General features: G+C 39.3%; 2 protein-coding genes across 2 annotated transcripts; one reads left to right on the top strand and one right to left on the bottom strand.

The window, feature by feature from the left end:
• The first annotated feature begins 1,551 nt into the window (after positions 1-1,551).
• slc34a2a (solute carrier family 34 member 2a) lies at positions 1,552-10,583 on the top strand. The gene is made up of 13 exons (XM_035177874.2): positions 1,552-2,031; positions 3,133-3,190; positions 3,307-3,417; positions 4,580-4,708; positions 4,976-5,119; positions 5,248-5,359; positions 6,014-6,206; positions 6,932-7,027; positions 7,265-7,385; positions 7,946-8,113; positions 8,220-8,336; positions 8,434-8,558; positions 8,809-10,583. The coding sequence occupies exons 1-13, from the start codon at positions 2,008-2,010 to the stop codon at positions 9,376-9,378; spliced, it is 1,968 nt and encodes a 655-aa protein (XP_035033765.1). The 5' UTR covers positions 1,552-2,007; the 3' UTR covers positions 9,379-10,583.
• Positions 10,584-13,280: 2,697 nt separating this feature from the next.
• bglapl (bone gamma-carboxyglutamate (gla) protein, like) lies at positions 13,281-14,883 on the bottom strand. The gene is made up of 4 exons (XM_035178768.2): positions 14,751-14,883; positions 14,294-14,644; positions 14,059-14,179; positions 13,281-13,937 (listed from the first exon to the last, which is right to left on the bottom strand). The coding sequence occupies exons 1-4, from the start codon at positions 14,809-14,811 to the stop codon at positions 13,835-13,837; spliced, it is 636 nt and encodes a 211-aa protein (XP_035034659.2). The 5' UTR covers positions 14,812-14,883; the 3' UTR covers positions 13,281-13,834.
• Positions 14,884-16,547: the final 1,664 nt, after the last annotated feature.

Raw genomic sequence — 16,547 nt, 5'->3', positions numbered from 1 at the left:
ATATATTCTATTAAATAGTTTTTTTACTTGAATTCAAAGTGCAGTTATAGTGTTTGATACTCAAATAGGTCAAAGTAGTCTACAATAGTTCACAAAGAAAGAGTCAGAGAAAAGTACAGAAACTGAAAACACATTTCTTTTATCATAACTTTCTTTTCTTTCTTTCCTTTTCCATCTCACAACCCCACAGGTTTATCATGTGAAACCCTAAACTGGCATCCTCTGAACTCAACTACCCAACTGTGTATAAAGTAGCCCTCTAGCTCCACCTGGAGCAGCTCCAATTGTGACATACTACCTAGATAAATTGATGTTAAGAATGAAAAGAAACAAGAAAAATCACAAAGCAACATCAAAGCACATCCTAGAGGATAGAGTATAAATGAAAAGAAATCCAATTAAAACTGATTGCACATAAAAGAGATATACATCATATATGACCCACAATAATCAATTTGAATACACACTGCACGTACATCAGGCTCACAAAACAACCACACAACTAAAATCGCAACAGTCCACCATTTTGCTTTGATGAATCTCAGAATCAGTTGGAAGTGTTTCCCAGTCATGCGATGCTCAGGAGGAAGAATGCATGTTTGTATGATTTGCCAATAAGAACAGGACGATAGTGGTGTAATAGCGATGTATGGTGCCTAGGTGATACTGTTGCACTTGCACACTGACACTAAAGACTTTGACTGCTTCTTACTTGTGCATTCATAAAGTAAAACAAATCTGGGTTATTTGTATTCAAAACTCAGTAAAGCTGAGGATTTAATAAAGTACATCTTTTTTTTCCACATCCCGGCAGGAAGAGACAAGATCACAATCAATAGTCTGACATTTATTGATAAAACCTAAAAATAGAGGGGTACTTTTCCCCCTTTGTTGCCCCAGTTATCATCTGTTCAGCTTTACAACATGACGGGAGAGACCAGACTGAAAATCATCTCTTTTGTGACACCAGATCAACGCAGCATTTGAGCTGATCAGACCATCACGGTGGGGTCATATGGGCCAATAGCCATAGTCTACTACGTCGGTGCAGGCCATCATCATCTTTCCCCTTTTTCAGGATAAATGAAGTGAAGAGAACTTTAGGATCTAGAAGAGAGCAGTAACAGAGAGAGAGAGAGAGAGAGAGAGAGAGAGAGAGAGAGAGAGAGAGAGAGAGAGAGAGAGAGAGAGTGGATTCCCCTCCTGGCCTCGCTTCACATGGTCACGTCACAGCTTCCATGGAAACTCAGTGCATCAGTTTGACCCAGGTCGACTTCTCTCCTCAAACTTCTCTCTGCTATCATCACCATCCTGAACCTCAGTTCACTGCTGTGTTTTTAAATATACCGATGGGTGGTTGTATCAAGAGGATCAATGAACTTCTACAAAGATATCACTGTGCTCCCAAAATAGAACACACACACACATACATGAAGTCTGGACGACACACTTCCTGTACGCCCCCCCCCCAAACCACCCAGATGTGATCGATGTGTTATAGTGGAGCCATCCTCACTGCCACTCCTCTCCGATGACTAGTCCCAGGGTCCAGGGGCTGGAGCTATCATCACTCGGAGGCCTGGGCAGATGCAACAGATTATTATCTAGAGTTTTTGTTCACAATGAATGAGGACGTTTGATCATTGGACAAATGAGTCTTGGACACAGAATGAGTAAAGTATTGAGATGAGGTGTACAGGTTAACAACAGCAGGTGTAAAGGTGCAGGTGCAGGTGGATGCAACCAACCTGAGTCTTATCTGGAACAATGTGAGCTGGGTTGTGACAGAATTGAGAGATTACAGCAGTGTCAGGGAAGACGGACCAAGGTTTGAGAGAGGTCTGATTCGGCTTATCTACGACATGGAGGTGTTCCTGGTGATGTGAAGGCTGCACATCACTCGCACCTCCCACTACCCCAACCCCTCCCACTCCCACCTTTCACACTACCTGCATGGAGGCAGCATTTCTAAAGCTGAAGCCCAGGTGAGCTCACCACACACAGAGCATGGACTCTCTACATCTGCCAAAGGTGAGAACGAGCATGGTTTCTAACTGTCTGCATAAACTACTGCTGCCACTTACTGGAAACTGCTGGAAAATCAATTAAATTTGTTCCAGTTTGAATAAAATCAAAAGCCCATGTGTGCACAAGTTAATGAAATGTGAAGTTGTATATTACTGGCATTAAAGATTATCATTAATACCTGAATGATTCACCAATTTTACAAATTACAAATTACAAATGTAAAAATTACTGAACAAATGTAATTGTAACATTTATACGATAGTCATTATTTTTAGTGTTGCTATTATGATGTAATTAAGTATGTTATTATTACATTACTATTTATTGTTGGTATGATAGAAAAACTTTGAATATTGTTACCTGTTGACCATTCACAGTTATTACTTTAAATATAAAATTCATGTTCTATAGAAATGATGTAGTGCAAATGAACAGATGTAATAATACAGTATTATTATATATGAGTAATTATAATAAACAGGGTTGATTATCTAATGTAAATAAGTAATGTCTGTAAAGATAATAATATGATTTAATAGTAGTACAGTTATACATTAGAGAATTTGATAAATACTAAATAGCAAACCTTTTATTAGATATATCTGGATGTGAAATTTGAATTATTTTCTAAATAGATTGAAGTGATGGCATCATAGTGTTGTGTGAATGGAATTTTACTGCAGCTCCACCATGTGATCAGATCGATACTGTGGCATGTGAGGGAAATAGTGTGTGTGTGTGTGTGTGTGTGTGTGTGTGTGTGTGTGTGTGTGTGTGTGTGTGTGTGTGTGTGTGTGTGTGTGTGTGTGTGTGTGTGTGTGTGTGTGTGGTCCCGGTTATTGGTATAGTGGGTAAGTCATAGTTTAGATTAAAGTTGAATTAAGTTGAGTAAGTCACCAGGAAAAAAGAAAGAAAGTCAATGTAATGTCATCTGAAGTAAGACTTTATTTGAATTCATTGCATGTGAGGCATTTAACAAAATGTGAAGTCTATTATCTGAAAACATCACGAGAAATTCACTTACATAAAGTTCCTTGAAAAACTATAATCCATAACTTTTAATATACTAAAACCTTTTGTGAGCATCTTTGTTCTTTTTTCCAGCAAATGGCTCCTGAAAACAAAGAAGACCACAATGATAACCAAGGAAATAAAAACAAGGGTGATTTTCACATCATATACCATATATAAGTTATATGTGATGTATACATGTATATGTATACAGCTTCACAAAAATTGCAGTAAGTGAATTTTATTTTGGCGCTGTGTGTTTGTTAGAGGTCGAAGCGAGTCCTGCACATTCCAGTGTGGCGTTGGTTGAGGACGAGACTGAGGACACAGACCCATGGGACCTGCCAGAGCTGAAGGACTCCGGGGTCCCATGGTCAGGTACTGTTATTTGCTTGTGTAACAAATTATTAATATGAGTTTTGTCTTATCTTTGTATTTTAAAGGAACACATGTGTCCTGATAAGATATACACACAGAGATTGAGTAATACTGATAATTTACATTTAGTTAAGGAGCATGTACTGTAGATATGATGATGTGTCTCACAATCACAGATGAGTTGTGAGTTGCAAGTCCATTATTTGTGTGTAGTTAAATGACAGAACACATAACTATACTTTCCACCTATAATGACACTCACAATGTAACAAGTCTGCGAAATCTCCTATCCCTACTACTACTACTACATAATGATAATAATGAGTAGTAATAATAATAATAATAATAATAATAATAATAATAATAATAATAATAATAATAATGATAATGATAATACTAACTTTACAAATGAAGAAAACAATCAATCAAAGCTAGAAATGTAATATCAGTGAAACAGTACAAAAGGTTAAAATCAAAGATATTAAGTGAAATGAAAACAGAAAACAGTGAAAAGCAGTGATAAAAGAAAAAGATAAAACAAACGTACAAGTTTTGAGAGATGATTTAAAACAGTCTAAGTTCTAAGTTCCTCTATTCCTGTAAACTATACCAGATCAATATTAAATCACTTTTCATCCTGACATTAGATGTTTATTTTATGTTGATGTCAGTAACAAAAACTCACTAAAATCATTCATGATTCAATGCTGTTAAAACAAAAGAAGAGAAAACTTCTAAGGGTGAAACGTTTTATTCCCACAAGCCCCTTATTTTGACCTAATTTGAAGAACCATAAATCATTGTAATCAGTGTTAATGATGTGATTATTTAGAAAGCACAGAGGTCATAAAAACTAATAAATGTAATTTAGATAGTCGGCAACACCCTGTAAAGGCAAGGAGAGGCAACGCCTTATAGGTATATTGTGACTGCAGTATACTGCAAGGGAGACTAATCCAATATAGCAATATGTATTGTCTATGAATATATAAACAGGAGGAGTGGGAGATCCTATTGATAATAAATTAATTTATATATATTTTTTTTAACTCTAAGAGTGCCCTGAACAGGGCCATTGTAAGTGGCATTTGCAATGGCAAACAATGAGTGCTACTAATGTTTTTTCTTAATTCTCTGTTTAATCCTATTTTATTACTGTCAGCTCTGGATACGAGAGGGAAGGTGATGAGGGTGCTGGTGTCGCTGGCCAAGTTGGTCCTGCTGCTGGGTTTCCTCTACATGTTCATCTGCTCCCTCGACATCCTGAGCTCAGCTTTCCAGCTGGTTGGAGGTAAACACGCTCATCCTAACTCATGTGTGGGTATCATGATGCAAAGGGCCTTTAGACACACTAGGCCTTCTGACTTAAAGGATAAAACAAGCAGAGCTAATAATACACGGTGTCCTCGTTGAAATCATTCCGACTGTTCCTACTAGACATTTAAAGAATCAGTGGTAAACCATGATTTGTTTTGATCACGTCACTCTCCGTTGTAAACCATGCTATGAGGAAAAACTACAAGAATTAAGTAAAATGTATGCTGCTGTTTCCACCCAGGTAAAACAGCAGGTGACATCTTCCAGGACAACTCAGTTTTGGCCAACCCGCTGGCTGGTCTGGTCATTGGTGTTCTGGTCACTCTGCTGGTGCAGAGCTCGTCAACTTCCTCCTCTATAGTTGTCAGCATGGTCTCCTCTGGACGTGAGTGTGAAGCTTCACTAAACCCACCCACACACAGATACTCATCCATGCACAGAAAACATACATTGTATATGAATTATGATGATGAAGATGATGATGATGATGATGATGGAGCTGTGCTTTGGCAGTGCTAACAGTCCAACTGGCTGTTCCTATCATCATGGGCACCAACATTGGGACCTCCGTCACCAACACACTAGTCGCAATGACGCAGGCTGGTGATCGCAGCACATTTCGGAGGTAATCATTTTGTGTTTCATGGATAACAACTCTCACAACTTTGACTTGGAGTTCAAGAGTCCCCCACCCCACCCAAAAAAAAAAAAAAGAATACAGAGAACATTGTATTCTGATAAGAATTACAAGAATGTACAGAGCTAATAGGAGGAAATGCGACATGTTCACATTTTACAACAGGATCTCACTCCTGACCCCAATAAATAAAATGTTATGGTTGCAGGAATCAGGTAAACACACTGGCCTCTGATAAAGTGGAGCCATAAATGTTTTACTCAAAAGAACTAGAAATACGCTGATATATGCGTGCAATGGTAACAAATTCCAACATAATGTGCACCAGAACATGAAAACAAAAAACCTCCTTTCATTACTACAGTATACGTATGTAAAAAAAAAAGTACAACATACAATAAAATGTAATGTTTTGACGAACGTGGAAGAAGGCTTGTTTTTTATATTTAATCAATAATTTAAGATCCTCAAGTTTACCTGAAATATAAAGAAATCACAAAACTTGAAGAGAGCTTGCTTTACTACCTTTAATATTATAAATGTTTGCTTACTTACTCGACTTTTACAATGGCATTCCCTGGACAGCAATGAAATAAAGCTCCCATTAATAATAACCACAGATAATTTCACTTTGCATTTCAGGGCTTTTGCAGGGGCCACCGTGCACGACTTCTTCAACTGGCTGTCTGTGCTGGTGCTGCTGCCTCTGGAGGTGGCCACTGGTTATATGTTCGTGGTCACTAAGCTCATCATCGAGTCCTTTAACATCCAGAGCGGAGAGGCCCCAGACTTGTTGAACGTGATCACTGATCCCCTCACCGATTCAATCATATTGGTAAAGTCTCATTCTCGTGATGATATCTGTAACGGTTCAAGTCTGAAGAACATTAATGACATGAAGTCAATAAAGGCCACCAAGGATGCACTGTGGAACTTATATGTGAGAAACATTGAATGGAAGAAAACTTCACATGGTACCTTTAACTTTATTGCAGTTTTTTTTATTACAAATATCTGAAAGAGGTTGGATATCAACACCATTACATTTTAGAATTTTTGCTGACACCATTAACCAGAGTGAATTAAAAAAAAGAGTAATGTTGTTGCAAGGAGCCTCAGTTCGTTAACCTAGTAAGATCAGATCAGTAAACTTTTACAAATTATATTGTAACTGAGCTTTAACAAAGGACGGAATTAACCTAGTAGGTGAACATACTGGTGAGCATACTGACTGATGGTGAACATACTGGTGAACATACTGACTGATGGTGAACATACTGGTGAACATACTGGTGAACATACTGACTGATGGTGAACATACTATAATGGTCGTGCAGATTGATAAGTTAACTTGATTTTTAGTGTTTTCTACATCTGAATTTCCACAGTGGCTGAAAATGACTGATATATTGGCTGATCTAGAAACTGAATAGGAGAATTTGCAATAATTAGAAATGTGTTGTTTTTATGTAATTAAAGAAATCACCAGTGTAATGAGAGATATGATGCCAGTGTATAACACTGTTATCTTCATGGTCCTTCTCTTTCACTTTGACTTAGTTGGACCGGACTGTCCTCACTGGGATTGCCACTGGAGACCCCGCAGCCAGGAATAAGAGTCTCATCAAGAGATGGTGCCAAACCTTCACAAACACGGTAAAACCAAAACATCATTTTATTTCATTGTAAGTTTTTATGTGTGTTTGCATATATTTTACTGTATGTAAGGTTCTTGCTTATTGCAACATCCACTTCAGCCCTGTCAAGTCTCAGCTATTATGTGTATTATATCTATTGTTGTCAGATATTAAAAAAATACTAAAACATGTCAGCTATAAAACAAATATAAAAAACCATCAAGATTTTAATGTTTACTGTCAAACTGTGTTTCAGTCGTTAATGAATGTTACAGTTCCTGGTCCAGAGAACTGCACCTCTCCATCTCTCTGCTGGGTCGATGGCAACTACACCGTCACGCTGAAGAACATTTCTGAAACATATAATGTCCAGAAATGTAAGACAACACGAACTTTCACTACATTGTTTTCTACAACGCTGACTTCAAAAAGGTTGATCTGCACATTAGGTTAAAAAAAGTTTATATATGTGAAGTATTTCTGGCCTCATTTGAACTCAATTCATGTTGAGGATATTTGAAGTTTTTCTACAGTTCCTACAATGGCTTAAAAGTGTCACTTATTACATACAAATCTTGTATTTGTAACAGGTATATCCAAGTATATTAAGTGTTGACTAGACATGTGGTTTACAGTTGTATTTAAATAAAAAATTTTGAATAGATTTTAATGTAATAATACATGAAAATAAATTATTTAGGGGGTAACACAACATTCCAGTTAAGACCCAACACTTGGATAGAATACTCAACCAAGTCACGAGGTAGAATTAACCGAGCACTGTAGTTGATATGAATCAGTGTTTAGGTAGAATATTCAACCCATCTCCACTCTGTTAGATTAACCCAGAATGGGTTGGTCCAGCGGTTTAGTTGAAAACTACCCAGATTGTGTTTTTAACCCAGCATCTTTCTGTGTATTTTCTTTGTGACATCAGGTAAACACGTCTTCGTGGATGTGAATCTCTCTGACCTGGCGGTGGGTCTGATCCTGCTGGCTCTCTCTCTGCTCGTGCTCTGCTCCTGCCTGATCCTCATCGTCAAGCTGCTCAACTCCATGTTGAAGGGTCAGGTGGCTGCAGTCATCAAGACCATCCTCAACACTGGTGAGAAGCACTGCACACTGTTGATATAAGTGCAATACATAGCAATCCCATTGGTAAGGAAATGGATGAATATGTTGTTTGCAATTATGTGTCTGTTTTTGTGCAGATTTCCCATTTCCATTCGGTTGGGTCACTGGTTACATTGCCATTTTAGTCGGAGCTGGCATGACCTTCATCGTGCAGAGCAGTTCTGTCTTCACCTCGGCAATTACACCACTTGTTGGTGAGTTAAATCCTCCATCAGCTGTTGTTGCTCGGCCCAATAATAAATGCAAAGTAACAAATTTCCTGGTACATGTGTGTGTATTTTGTTTGAAAAGGTATTGGTGTCATCAGCATAGAGAGAGCATACCCACTGTCCCTGGGTTCAAATATTGGTACAACCACCACAGCCATCCTGGCAGCCATGGCTAGTCCTGGAGACACACTGGCTAATGCTCTACAGGTCAGAAACTCACATTAACACATATAGAATATAGAATCACCAGATTAACTTTTCTGAAAAGTTGTATAGTAATTAATTTTGCATTAGCGGGGATATGGGATCTGTAAAGGAAGGTAATATAGTAGAGTCTGATGTAGATATAATTCAAGAGAGTCACATATACTATGTATGTATTTATATTTTTGTAGATAATAGAGGTGTTTTTATGTGCAGAAGAATAATGACTGTTGTTTGTCTATGATCTCTTCAGATCGCCCTCGTCCACTTCCTGTTCAACATCTCTGGCATCCTCCTTTGGTATCCGATCCCTTTCACCCGTATCCCCATCCGGCTGGCTAAAGGTCTGGGCAACATCACCGCCTCCTACCGCTGGTTTGCAGCTGTCTACATCCTCTGCTGCTTTTTCGTTTTTCCACTCTTTGTCTTCAGCCTGTCGCTGGCTGGCTGGCAGGTACTGGTCGGTGTGGGTGCACCTTTAGTTGTCATGTTAATCATCATCATAGTGATCAACGTGTTGCAGAAACGCAAACCTGGGTGTTTGCCTGCAATACTGCGATCCTGGGATTTCCTCCCTTTGTGGGCCCACTCCCTGGCTCCCTGGGACAAAGTGGTTGGAGTGATTACTGCCAAATGCTGCTGCTGCTGCAAATGCTGCCAAATAGCTGCTGAAGACCCGGAACACACAGAGAAAGAGTGTTTGGAGAAGGATCAGAAGACACACACAGAGGTGTACGATAACCCTGCAATGAGTGCAGAGAAAGAGGTGGAAAATGAGATTAAGATAGAGCAGCTGCAGATCTTGAAGATGACGCAGTTGTGAGGTTTTTTATATATACACTGAATGAGTGTTTGATTGTGTGTGTGTGTGTGTGTGTGTGTGTGTGTGTGTGTGTGTGTGTGTGTGTGTGTGTGTGTGTGTGTGTGTGTGTGTGCATGTGCATGTGCGTGATGTAAAGAACCAAAAACGTTCAGGACCAATTTCCACAATATTCATGTTCTTACTTTGAGTAGATCAGTGTAAGATGAGAAATGTTTTTTTAAGGACTTCTGTTGGTCTTCCAAATATACTATCTGAAATGGCCTTTAAAGGGTAAGGTGGCAATATACTATATATTTAAAAGCAAGGTGGAAGGAGCGCTACTGGTGTCCCTCAAACCCCTGGTGCCCTTGGAAGAGAACATTTTTTTTGGAAAACTTTCCAGACGCAACAGGTGATGACGGCATGTGCAGAGGCAAGATGGCAGAGAGGAGTCTGATGTGATATCCGCTTCTCAACAATTCCTCTTCCTGTAATGTCTATGTTAACCAGTCTGATTCATTTTAACTAACTAAATCTCACTTGTTTCAAAGCTACCCATATGTAAATAATATTCATAAGTTTGAATTTATTAAATTGAAAGATTCTCATTGATTCTAAGAAATTTTACTAAATAACTATTAATAACGTAGATATTTACATTAAATTAAATCAATGCAAATACTTAATAATAAATTATGCCAGAATTTATTTTTGAGAGTGCAGGGAGGATTAATCTGGATTTGACTGCATCGTCAATACTTGGCAGGATTAGCAGGATTCATTCATTGTTGTTTTTCATACTTTCATGTGATTTGTGGACAACAAGAACATTTTTGAATATTACCAGACTTATCCTCTAATGTTTCTAACTTAAGCACTAACAGGCTGAAAACCATCCACACTTAGACAGACCTAAATGGAAAAAATGCACTTAATGTATTTCATATTGTAATTAAAATGATATAATACAAATGAAGTGTATATATAAATCTAATGTTATGTCTTACTGAAAGAGCAGAGCAATGCAAATCAAAGTGAATGTCTTGAATGTGAAGGTGCCATGGCCTCTGTCAATGAGTTTTTGCAGTAGATATAGTCAAGATCAGATCTGCACCGACCTGCTGAGCACAGATGTGAGAGACAAAGATTTGTTTTCATGTGTTTCAACATTTTTGTCAGGTTTTGTATTTTTACAGAGAAAAGAAAATGACTAATAATCCACTGTATGAGACCCACTGAGATCCTTAACACATCGTTTTAAGGTGTAAAAATTATTTTATATAATTGAGACGGATAATTGTATTCAAGGAATATGTCGTTTGAAATTAGATGAATGTGCATCTGACTTGTTAAAGTTGTTCACTGTTGATGTTTATCTGGCTTGAATATTGTTTTCCCATAATATGAAATAAAAAATAAACGATTATTTACTTTGTAGGTAGACTCATCGTTTTTAATGTTTCTGTAGCAAAAAACTGATGTGTAGCTGACCCTGTGTCAAAGGTACGATGGGAGAATATTTACTGCTCTCTTATCAGCGTTATCTGAAGCGGGGTGGGACAGAACAATTATGATGTATGGAAGAAACAGGGTTGAGAGTGTAGAGTTCAGAGTTTTTACAGTAAAAAACATGGCCTTTATCGCAAAAGTATGATAAACCCTATCAACATAATCAGTATTATTTGTTCTGTTTTAGAATTTCTTTATTTTCAGTTTTTTAAATGTCAAAGACAAACCAGGCTGTGTGTGGGAAACGTCCACGTTAGTGCCGACCACTGTAATGTCACATGTCAGGGAGCCACGTATAAAGAACATAAGATGGATTATCAATATGTCAATATGGAGGGCACACAACTAACTGTGCCAAACTGTATTACACAACAAACACGAGACGCTGGAAATGTCACACAAACACACAGACACACACACACACGTTTGAAGATGATTGACAATATACCAATATACATGACATATCACAGTTATTATTTTTCTGTCAAGGCACATTCAGAAGCCAGAAAGAGATATTCAAATCCCTCTGTGCTGAATATTCTGTGTACTTAATCATTACATTACATTTCATTTAGCTGACGCTTTTATCCAAAGCGACTTACAATAAGTGCATTCAACCATGATTAATCAATGGTTTTATAAATGAGTGTCGTCATTAGAACATCTAATCAGAAAAGTCTAAACTAGAATGGAACTATATTCTCCTGCCAAGTCCTGATCTGGATTATTAGCCTATGTGGATCCGCACCAAACTGTACATACATACAAAGATGTTAACACCATATATGTGTCATTTTTACATCATGATCCAAACATGAGAAACTGAGGAAAATGTTGGAAAATCCTGTAAAGTTGAATAACATTATGACAATTGTCTTTTTTTCCGGCCCTAAGATTTAATGGCTTCTACCCTGGCCCACACTGGTTCAGTTCTACTTTACGTAATGCTACTGATTGTGATGGTGCAGACTTTAAGGGGACAAATCTAGTTTCATTTTGTGAGGGGCAAGTCTCCTCTTATCATAAACACTAAACACATGCTATAATAGATGTGAACTTGAAAGAGGTTCTGGTCTTTTATTGTGTGAAAAGAGAATAAAGAGGGAAGGACTGCTCCTTCAGTTAATGAGGAAACTTTGTCACCTGCAGGCTACATGTCACAAGGTGTGCCTCAGCTGGGACATCGCAACACACACACACACACACACACACACACACACACACACACACACACACACACACACACACACACACACACACACACACACATCTGTTCTCATATATTGTAGCCATTTTTTTTAATAATTTTAAAATCTCAAGTTTAAGAAATTAAATGAACTGAAAGAATGAGATTTAAAATCAGAGTCCCGCTAACTTGTATTGTAAAGTAATTTAGAAATATTTGAATGGAAATCATGGAAATGCAAACAGCGCAAATTATAGACCACAAGGGACATAATTAGGATAAAACTAATGAAATATTTCACACCAAAATGCAAGTAGGTGAATGGTTGACATCATGTTTTCCACACTGTCTGATAGTATCGTACATATTCTGTATCAGCTTCCAACACTTTAATGTTATGTAATGTTTATGACCAGTGAAATATTCAAACCTGACTATTCATAGATATTATGGCTGCATCATTTAATCGAATGAAAATAGTGTTTGTTTAGCATTTTACGCATTTCTCCAAAATTGTGTTTGGTTTTGAATAGTATTTATGATAAAGTTCTCTGAATCTGAATGACGTCTGGCTGCACTGCACGAGTTTGTAATGACTGAATTAGACATATTGCTTATTGCTATTGTTGGATGTCCTATGGGACATATTTTTGTTACATATGTTGTTGTATGTTTTGTTATATGACCCATGACAAATGAACATTGTGCAAATCAAACCCTCTGCCACTGCTCTCCCTCTGCTATTAGGAAATGAGGAGGGGGTGCGGCCGATTTCCCTTTCAAATCGCCTGCTGCATGTCATCAAGTCCTAAGTCTTGAAACTAAATTCCCAGGTCATGCTAAGTTCGTTTGGAATCGTGTCCAGTTCAGATTTGAATCTAATGTGTAAAAAGTTGTGACTTCTGGATTTGTTTCACTGACCAACGCTGCCCTTTAGTGGCAGACACGAGAACAGCACCGAGCCAGAGGCGTGCAAGGACAATTCATGCTGAATGAAAGAGAGGAAGAGAGAGGATGGGGCTACTTTTACGGAGCATTAAAGATCTGATATGATACAGAATATATATCACCCTGCACGAAAACAATATAATGTGTTTCATCAATATTTTTATGATAAGACATTTCTCTCTGGATTGGGTGGAGACCAAAAACAGAGCTAAAAGTGAGTGAAAGGTCACCAGCTTTAAAACCATCACAACATATTAACGACAACACAAAGATTCCACAACACAAAATAATTTATTGTTTCCAAACCCAGAGGCAATTTGTGGTTACAGATAACTGATGTGCATTTAACAACCACTGTACACTACCACTATCAATACATAATACACCTAAAACTACAGTACCTCTAAGAAGTAGTTACTACATCCACTACTCACTACAACTACTACGTGTAAAATTAAAAGCATGATATAAAAACATTAACATATTAACATACAATACATTTGCATTTGTAGCACCATTTTTGTTTTTTACCCGAGAAATGAGAAGAATATTTAAAATTCTTGTGGGCGTCTGCGTATACTACACAGACTCGTGTTTCCATGTGCCGCTCTCTAAAAGCCTGGAAGACGCCTTTTCATACTGGACAACTAATGCTGGTCAGATTTGCAAGGATCGGTGCCTAAAAAAATCTCCATCTAGCATCATAACACAGGCCAAACCCGTTCTTTTTTGTAATTGTCTGCTCCTTTTTTTGTATTTCAGGGGGTTATTGCACCATTATCACAAAGAGGACAAAGAAAAATCCACACATGGATGAAAGAAAAAGTCTTGAACTTAGAAGGGAACAGGTCCATAGTAGGCGGTGTATGCAGCGACGATACCCGCGGTCTCAGCCATCTCGTCACAGGCCACGCTCAACTCACACACCTCCTGCAGGCTGGAGAGAAAAGAAGCTATGTGTCACTTTCCAGCATGAAAACAAGCTAACATGAGGTTATCCTGTGCAACATACAGAGTTTGTTTCTCACTGAGTTTACAATGGGAATAAAAAGCTGTACCTTTCCAGCTGCAGAGGGCTGAGGGCTCCTACCGCTCTTCTTCTTCTCAGGAGAACAGCAGCCAGGTCTCTCTTCATCACCACTGGAGAAGCTGAAGGGGGAGAAGCTGAAGGGGAAAAAGCTGAAGGGGAAAAAAGGGGGGGAAATCTCAAACTTAGACTTTCTTGAGTTGTTTTTTGGTTACTTTGACTTTAACAATGCAAAGATTCTCTCTAGAATATTTTTTTGTGCATACCCTCAGTGCTGGCTGACTCCGATGAGGATGAGGATGAGGATGAGGAGGAAGAGGAAGAGGAGGCAGACGAGTCAGAGGAAGAATTGGACTCGGAGGAAGAGGATTCGGTAGACTCAGACGATGAGGACTCAGAGGATGAGGAGGATGAGGAGGATGAATCGGAGGCCGACGAGTCAACGCTCAAGTTGGAATCGGATGCTGAGGAGTCGGAGGGAGAGTTGGAGTCGGACTCAGAGGAGGCATCGGCATCGGCATCGGCATCGGCATCGGCATCGGCATCGGCAGGTGCAGTAGGTGCAGCGTCAGCAGCCGTGTCAGCATCAGGGTCCACGACAACCTCTGGTTCCACAGCTGGTGATCACAGAAGAGAACATTTGTTAGACACACTGTTGGTGCAGATACCAGAAGGTAATGTGTGAAGTGAACACCAGCAGTGATGAGGAGAGTCTGTCCTTACCTCCCATGGACCAGCACACTGAGAGAAGGGCACAGATGGAGAGCAGAGTCAGAGTCTTCATGATGCCTGGGGATGAGTTTCTTGCTGCAGACAAGTTGCTTTCTTGATCGCCTGCTCTTGCTCGACGGTTTGCTCTGTTTCCTTCCCCAGAGTCGAGGTCAATATATACAGCAGTCCACCTCCTGTGTCAGACCAGACCCACAGACGGAGATAACCCTCTGATTGGACGGGGAATCAAATGTCAACGTTTCCGCTTCCACTTGTCATGAAATCTCCCTGAAACACCCACGCTGCCCTGGCACCGAGTCCAGAAACTCATTCACCCGCACAGAGACTTGCCCAGCCGCAAGACTTTCTGGCTCTCGTCTGTATGTACAGTGCATGGAACTGTATGTCAACCTAAATATATATATATATATATATATATATGTGTGTATGCGTGTATGTAAACCTTCACTTGACATACACAGCAGAAAAAGGGAAACATGAGCTATGAGTCATTTTATACTTTAAAGGATTCCCCTTCTCCATGATGCACAACAACTTTTTTAAAACACAGAAAAGACTGTGCAAATGTTCATTTGACTTTAAAGAACTTGTTGACCTGTAGCTAAACGGTCAAACTGATTTACTGAATCTTAAAATACTTCCTCTCGGCCCATTGGGTAAACTGAACAAAATGTTTTGCCGTACATTCAACGAAAACTGCCAACGTTTCTCTGTCCATCATTTTCTCAGGTCAAACCAATAATTGTTTCACTCGTCTTGTTTACCAATCCTTCAAATTCCTCCCAGTCCACCAGAGTATAAATAATGAAGCAAACCTCTTCAGGGTCCAAACTATTTCTTCCATAAAATCTTTGGATTTTAATCAGGGAGACCCGCTGAACGGCTGCCTCCTCAACAAGCTGCAAGTTGCTGTTATGCTACAACAGTCCTTGGCCCAGATGTGATCTCCCGGCCCCACAAACCCCAAACTACAGTCTGAGCCGACCACAAGCTACTAATCGAGTGACACGGAACAGCAGTGAGCCTCATTATGCGACAGAGCTTAATTAGAGTGTTGCAGAGTCCCACCAGAACCACAGTCAGTCACTATTTACAGATGCATCTCGCTCCAGGTCCCGGACAGATCCAGCGGAGCAGCCACGGCCTACCAGTGCCAACCAACGGCCCAACACGCAGCCTCGCTTGATATATTTCAGCATATATACAGCTAAATATAAGAAAACCCCATGTGTTGGATGCGCAGCTTTATGCATGCGGGTTTGGATCTAGCTGTTTCAGCGATATGGTTCAAATGTGGCTGCAGCTGTGGGTTTTTGATAGAAAACAAAAAAGAAGATATTTGGAGTTCACAGCTTGGACCTAAACCATATTGCAACTTAAATACTGTCTAGATAACCAAACATTTATGCGCGGGTAACACTTCACGTATATTTATCTCGGAGTGCCCCCAAAACAGCTTAATGTATCATGTAGGCCTGCAGTGAGGAAGGTGGTGCTGCAGCAGAGTGACCTTGGTGTCCTTTGTGTTTCAGTGTCTAGCGTTATTCCTGGTTTCAGGGATTTGTCTTGGACCGCGTGCCGTGTAATTTCAATGTCTGGTCCGCTGTTCATTTTTGTGAAAACACTGTAGAAAACAATTGCAATAACATCTCAGAAGAGGCAGGAAACACAGTCTGGAGCGTCTTGGATCAGTCGCTCTGTTGTTGCTTCTTGGCAGTGAAATCCCTGCATCCAGACAATGAGTAAAGCCCACTGGTTTTTTACTGATGTTGTGGGTTTACACATTCT

The sequence above is a fragment of the Hippoglossus stenolepis genome, chromosome 2 (genome assembly GCF_022539355.2).
Source record: "Hippoglossus stenolepis isolate QCI-W04-F060 chromosome 2, HSTE1.2, whole genome shotgun sequence".
In the NCBI taxonomy this organism is placed as follows: domain Eukaryota; kingdom Metazoa; phylum Chordata; class Actinopteri; order Pleuronectiformes; family Pleuronectidae; genus Hippoglossus; species Hippoglossus stenolepis.
Note: the sequence above shows the minus strand (reverse complement) of the source record. Positions and strands in the feature narration are given on the sequence as shown.

Excerpts from the sequence above, each read along its gene's own strand:
- slc34a2a (XM_035177874.2), top strand. The coding sequence starts at position 2,008 with ATGGACTCTCTACATCTGCCAAAG. Across the intron at positions 3,418-4,579 it reads CTCCGGGGTCCCATGGTCAG|CTCTGGATACGAGAGGGAAG; the intron begins GTACTGTTATTT and ends TATTACTGTCAG. Across the intron at positions 4,709-4,975 it reads AGCTTTCCAGCTGGTTGGAG|GTAAAACAGCAGGTGACATC; the intron begins GTAAACACGCTC and ends GTTTCCACCCAG.
- bglapl (XM_035178768.2), bottom strand. The coding sequence starts at position 14,811 with ATGAAGACTCTGACTCTGCTCTCCATCTGTGCCCTTCTCTCAGTGTGC. Across the intron at positions 14,645-14,750 it reads AGTGTGCTGGTCCATGGGAG|CTGTGGAACCAGAGGTTGTC; the intron begins GTAAGGACAGAC and ends TGTGATCACCAG. Across the intron at positions 14,180-14,293 it reads GGAGTCAGCCAGCACTGAGG|CTTTTTCCCCTTCAGCTTCT; the intron begins GTATGCACAAAA and ends TTTCCCCTTCAG.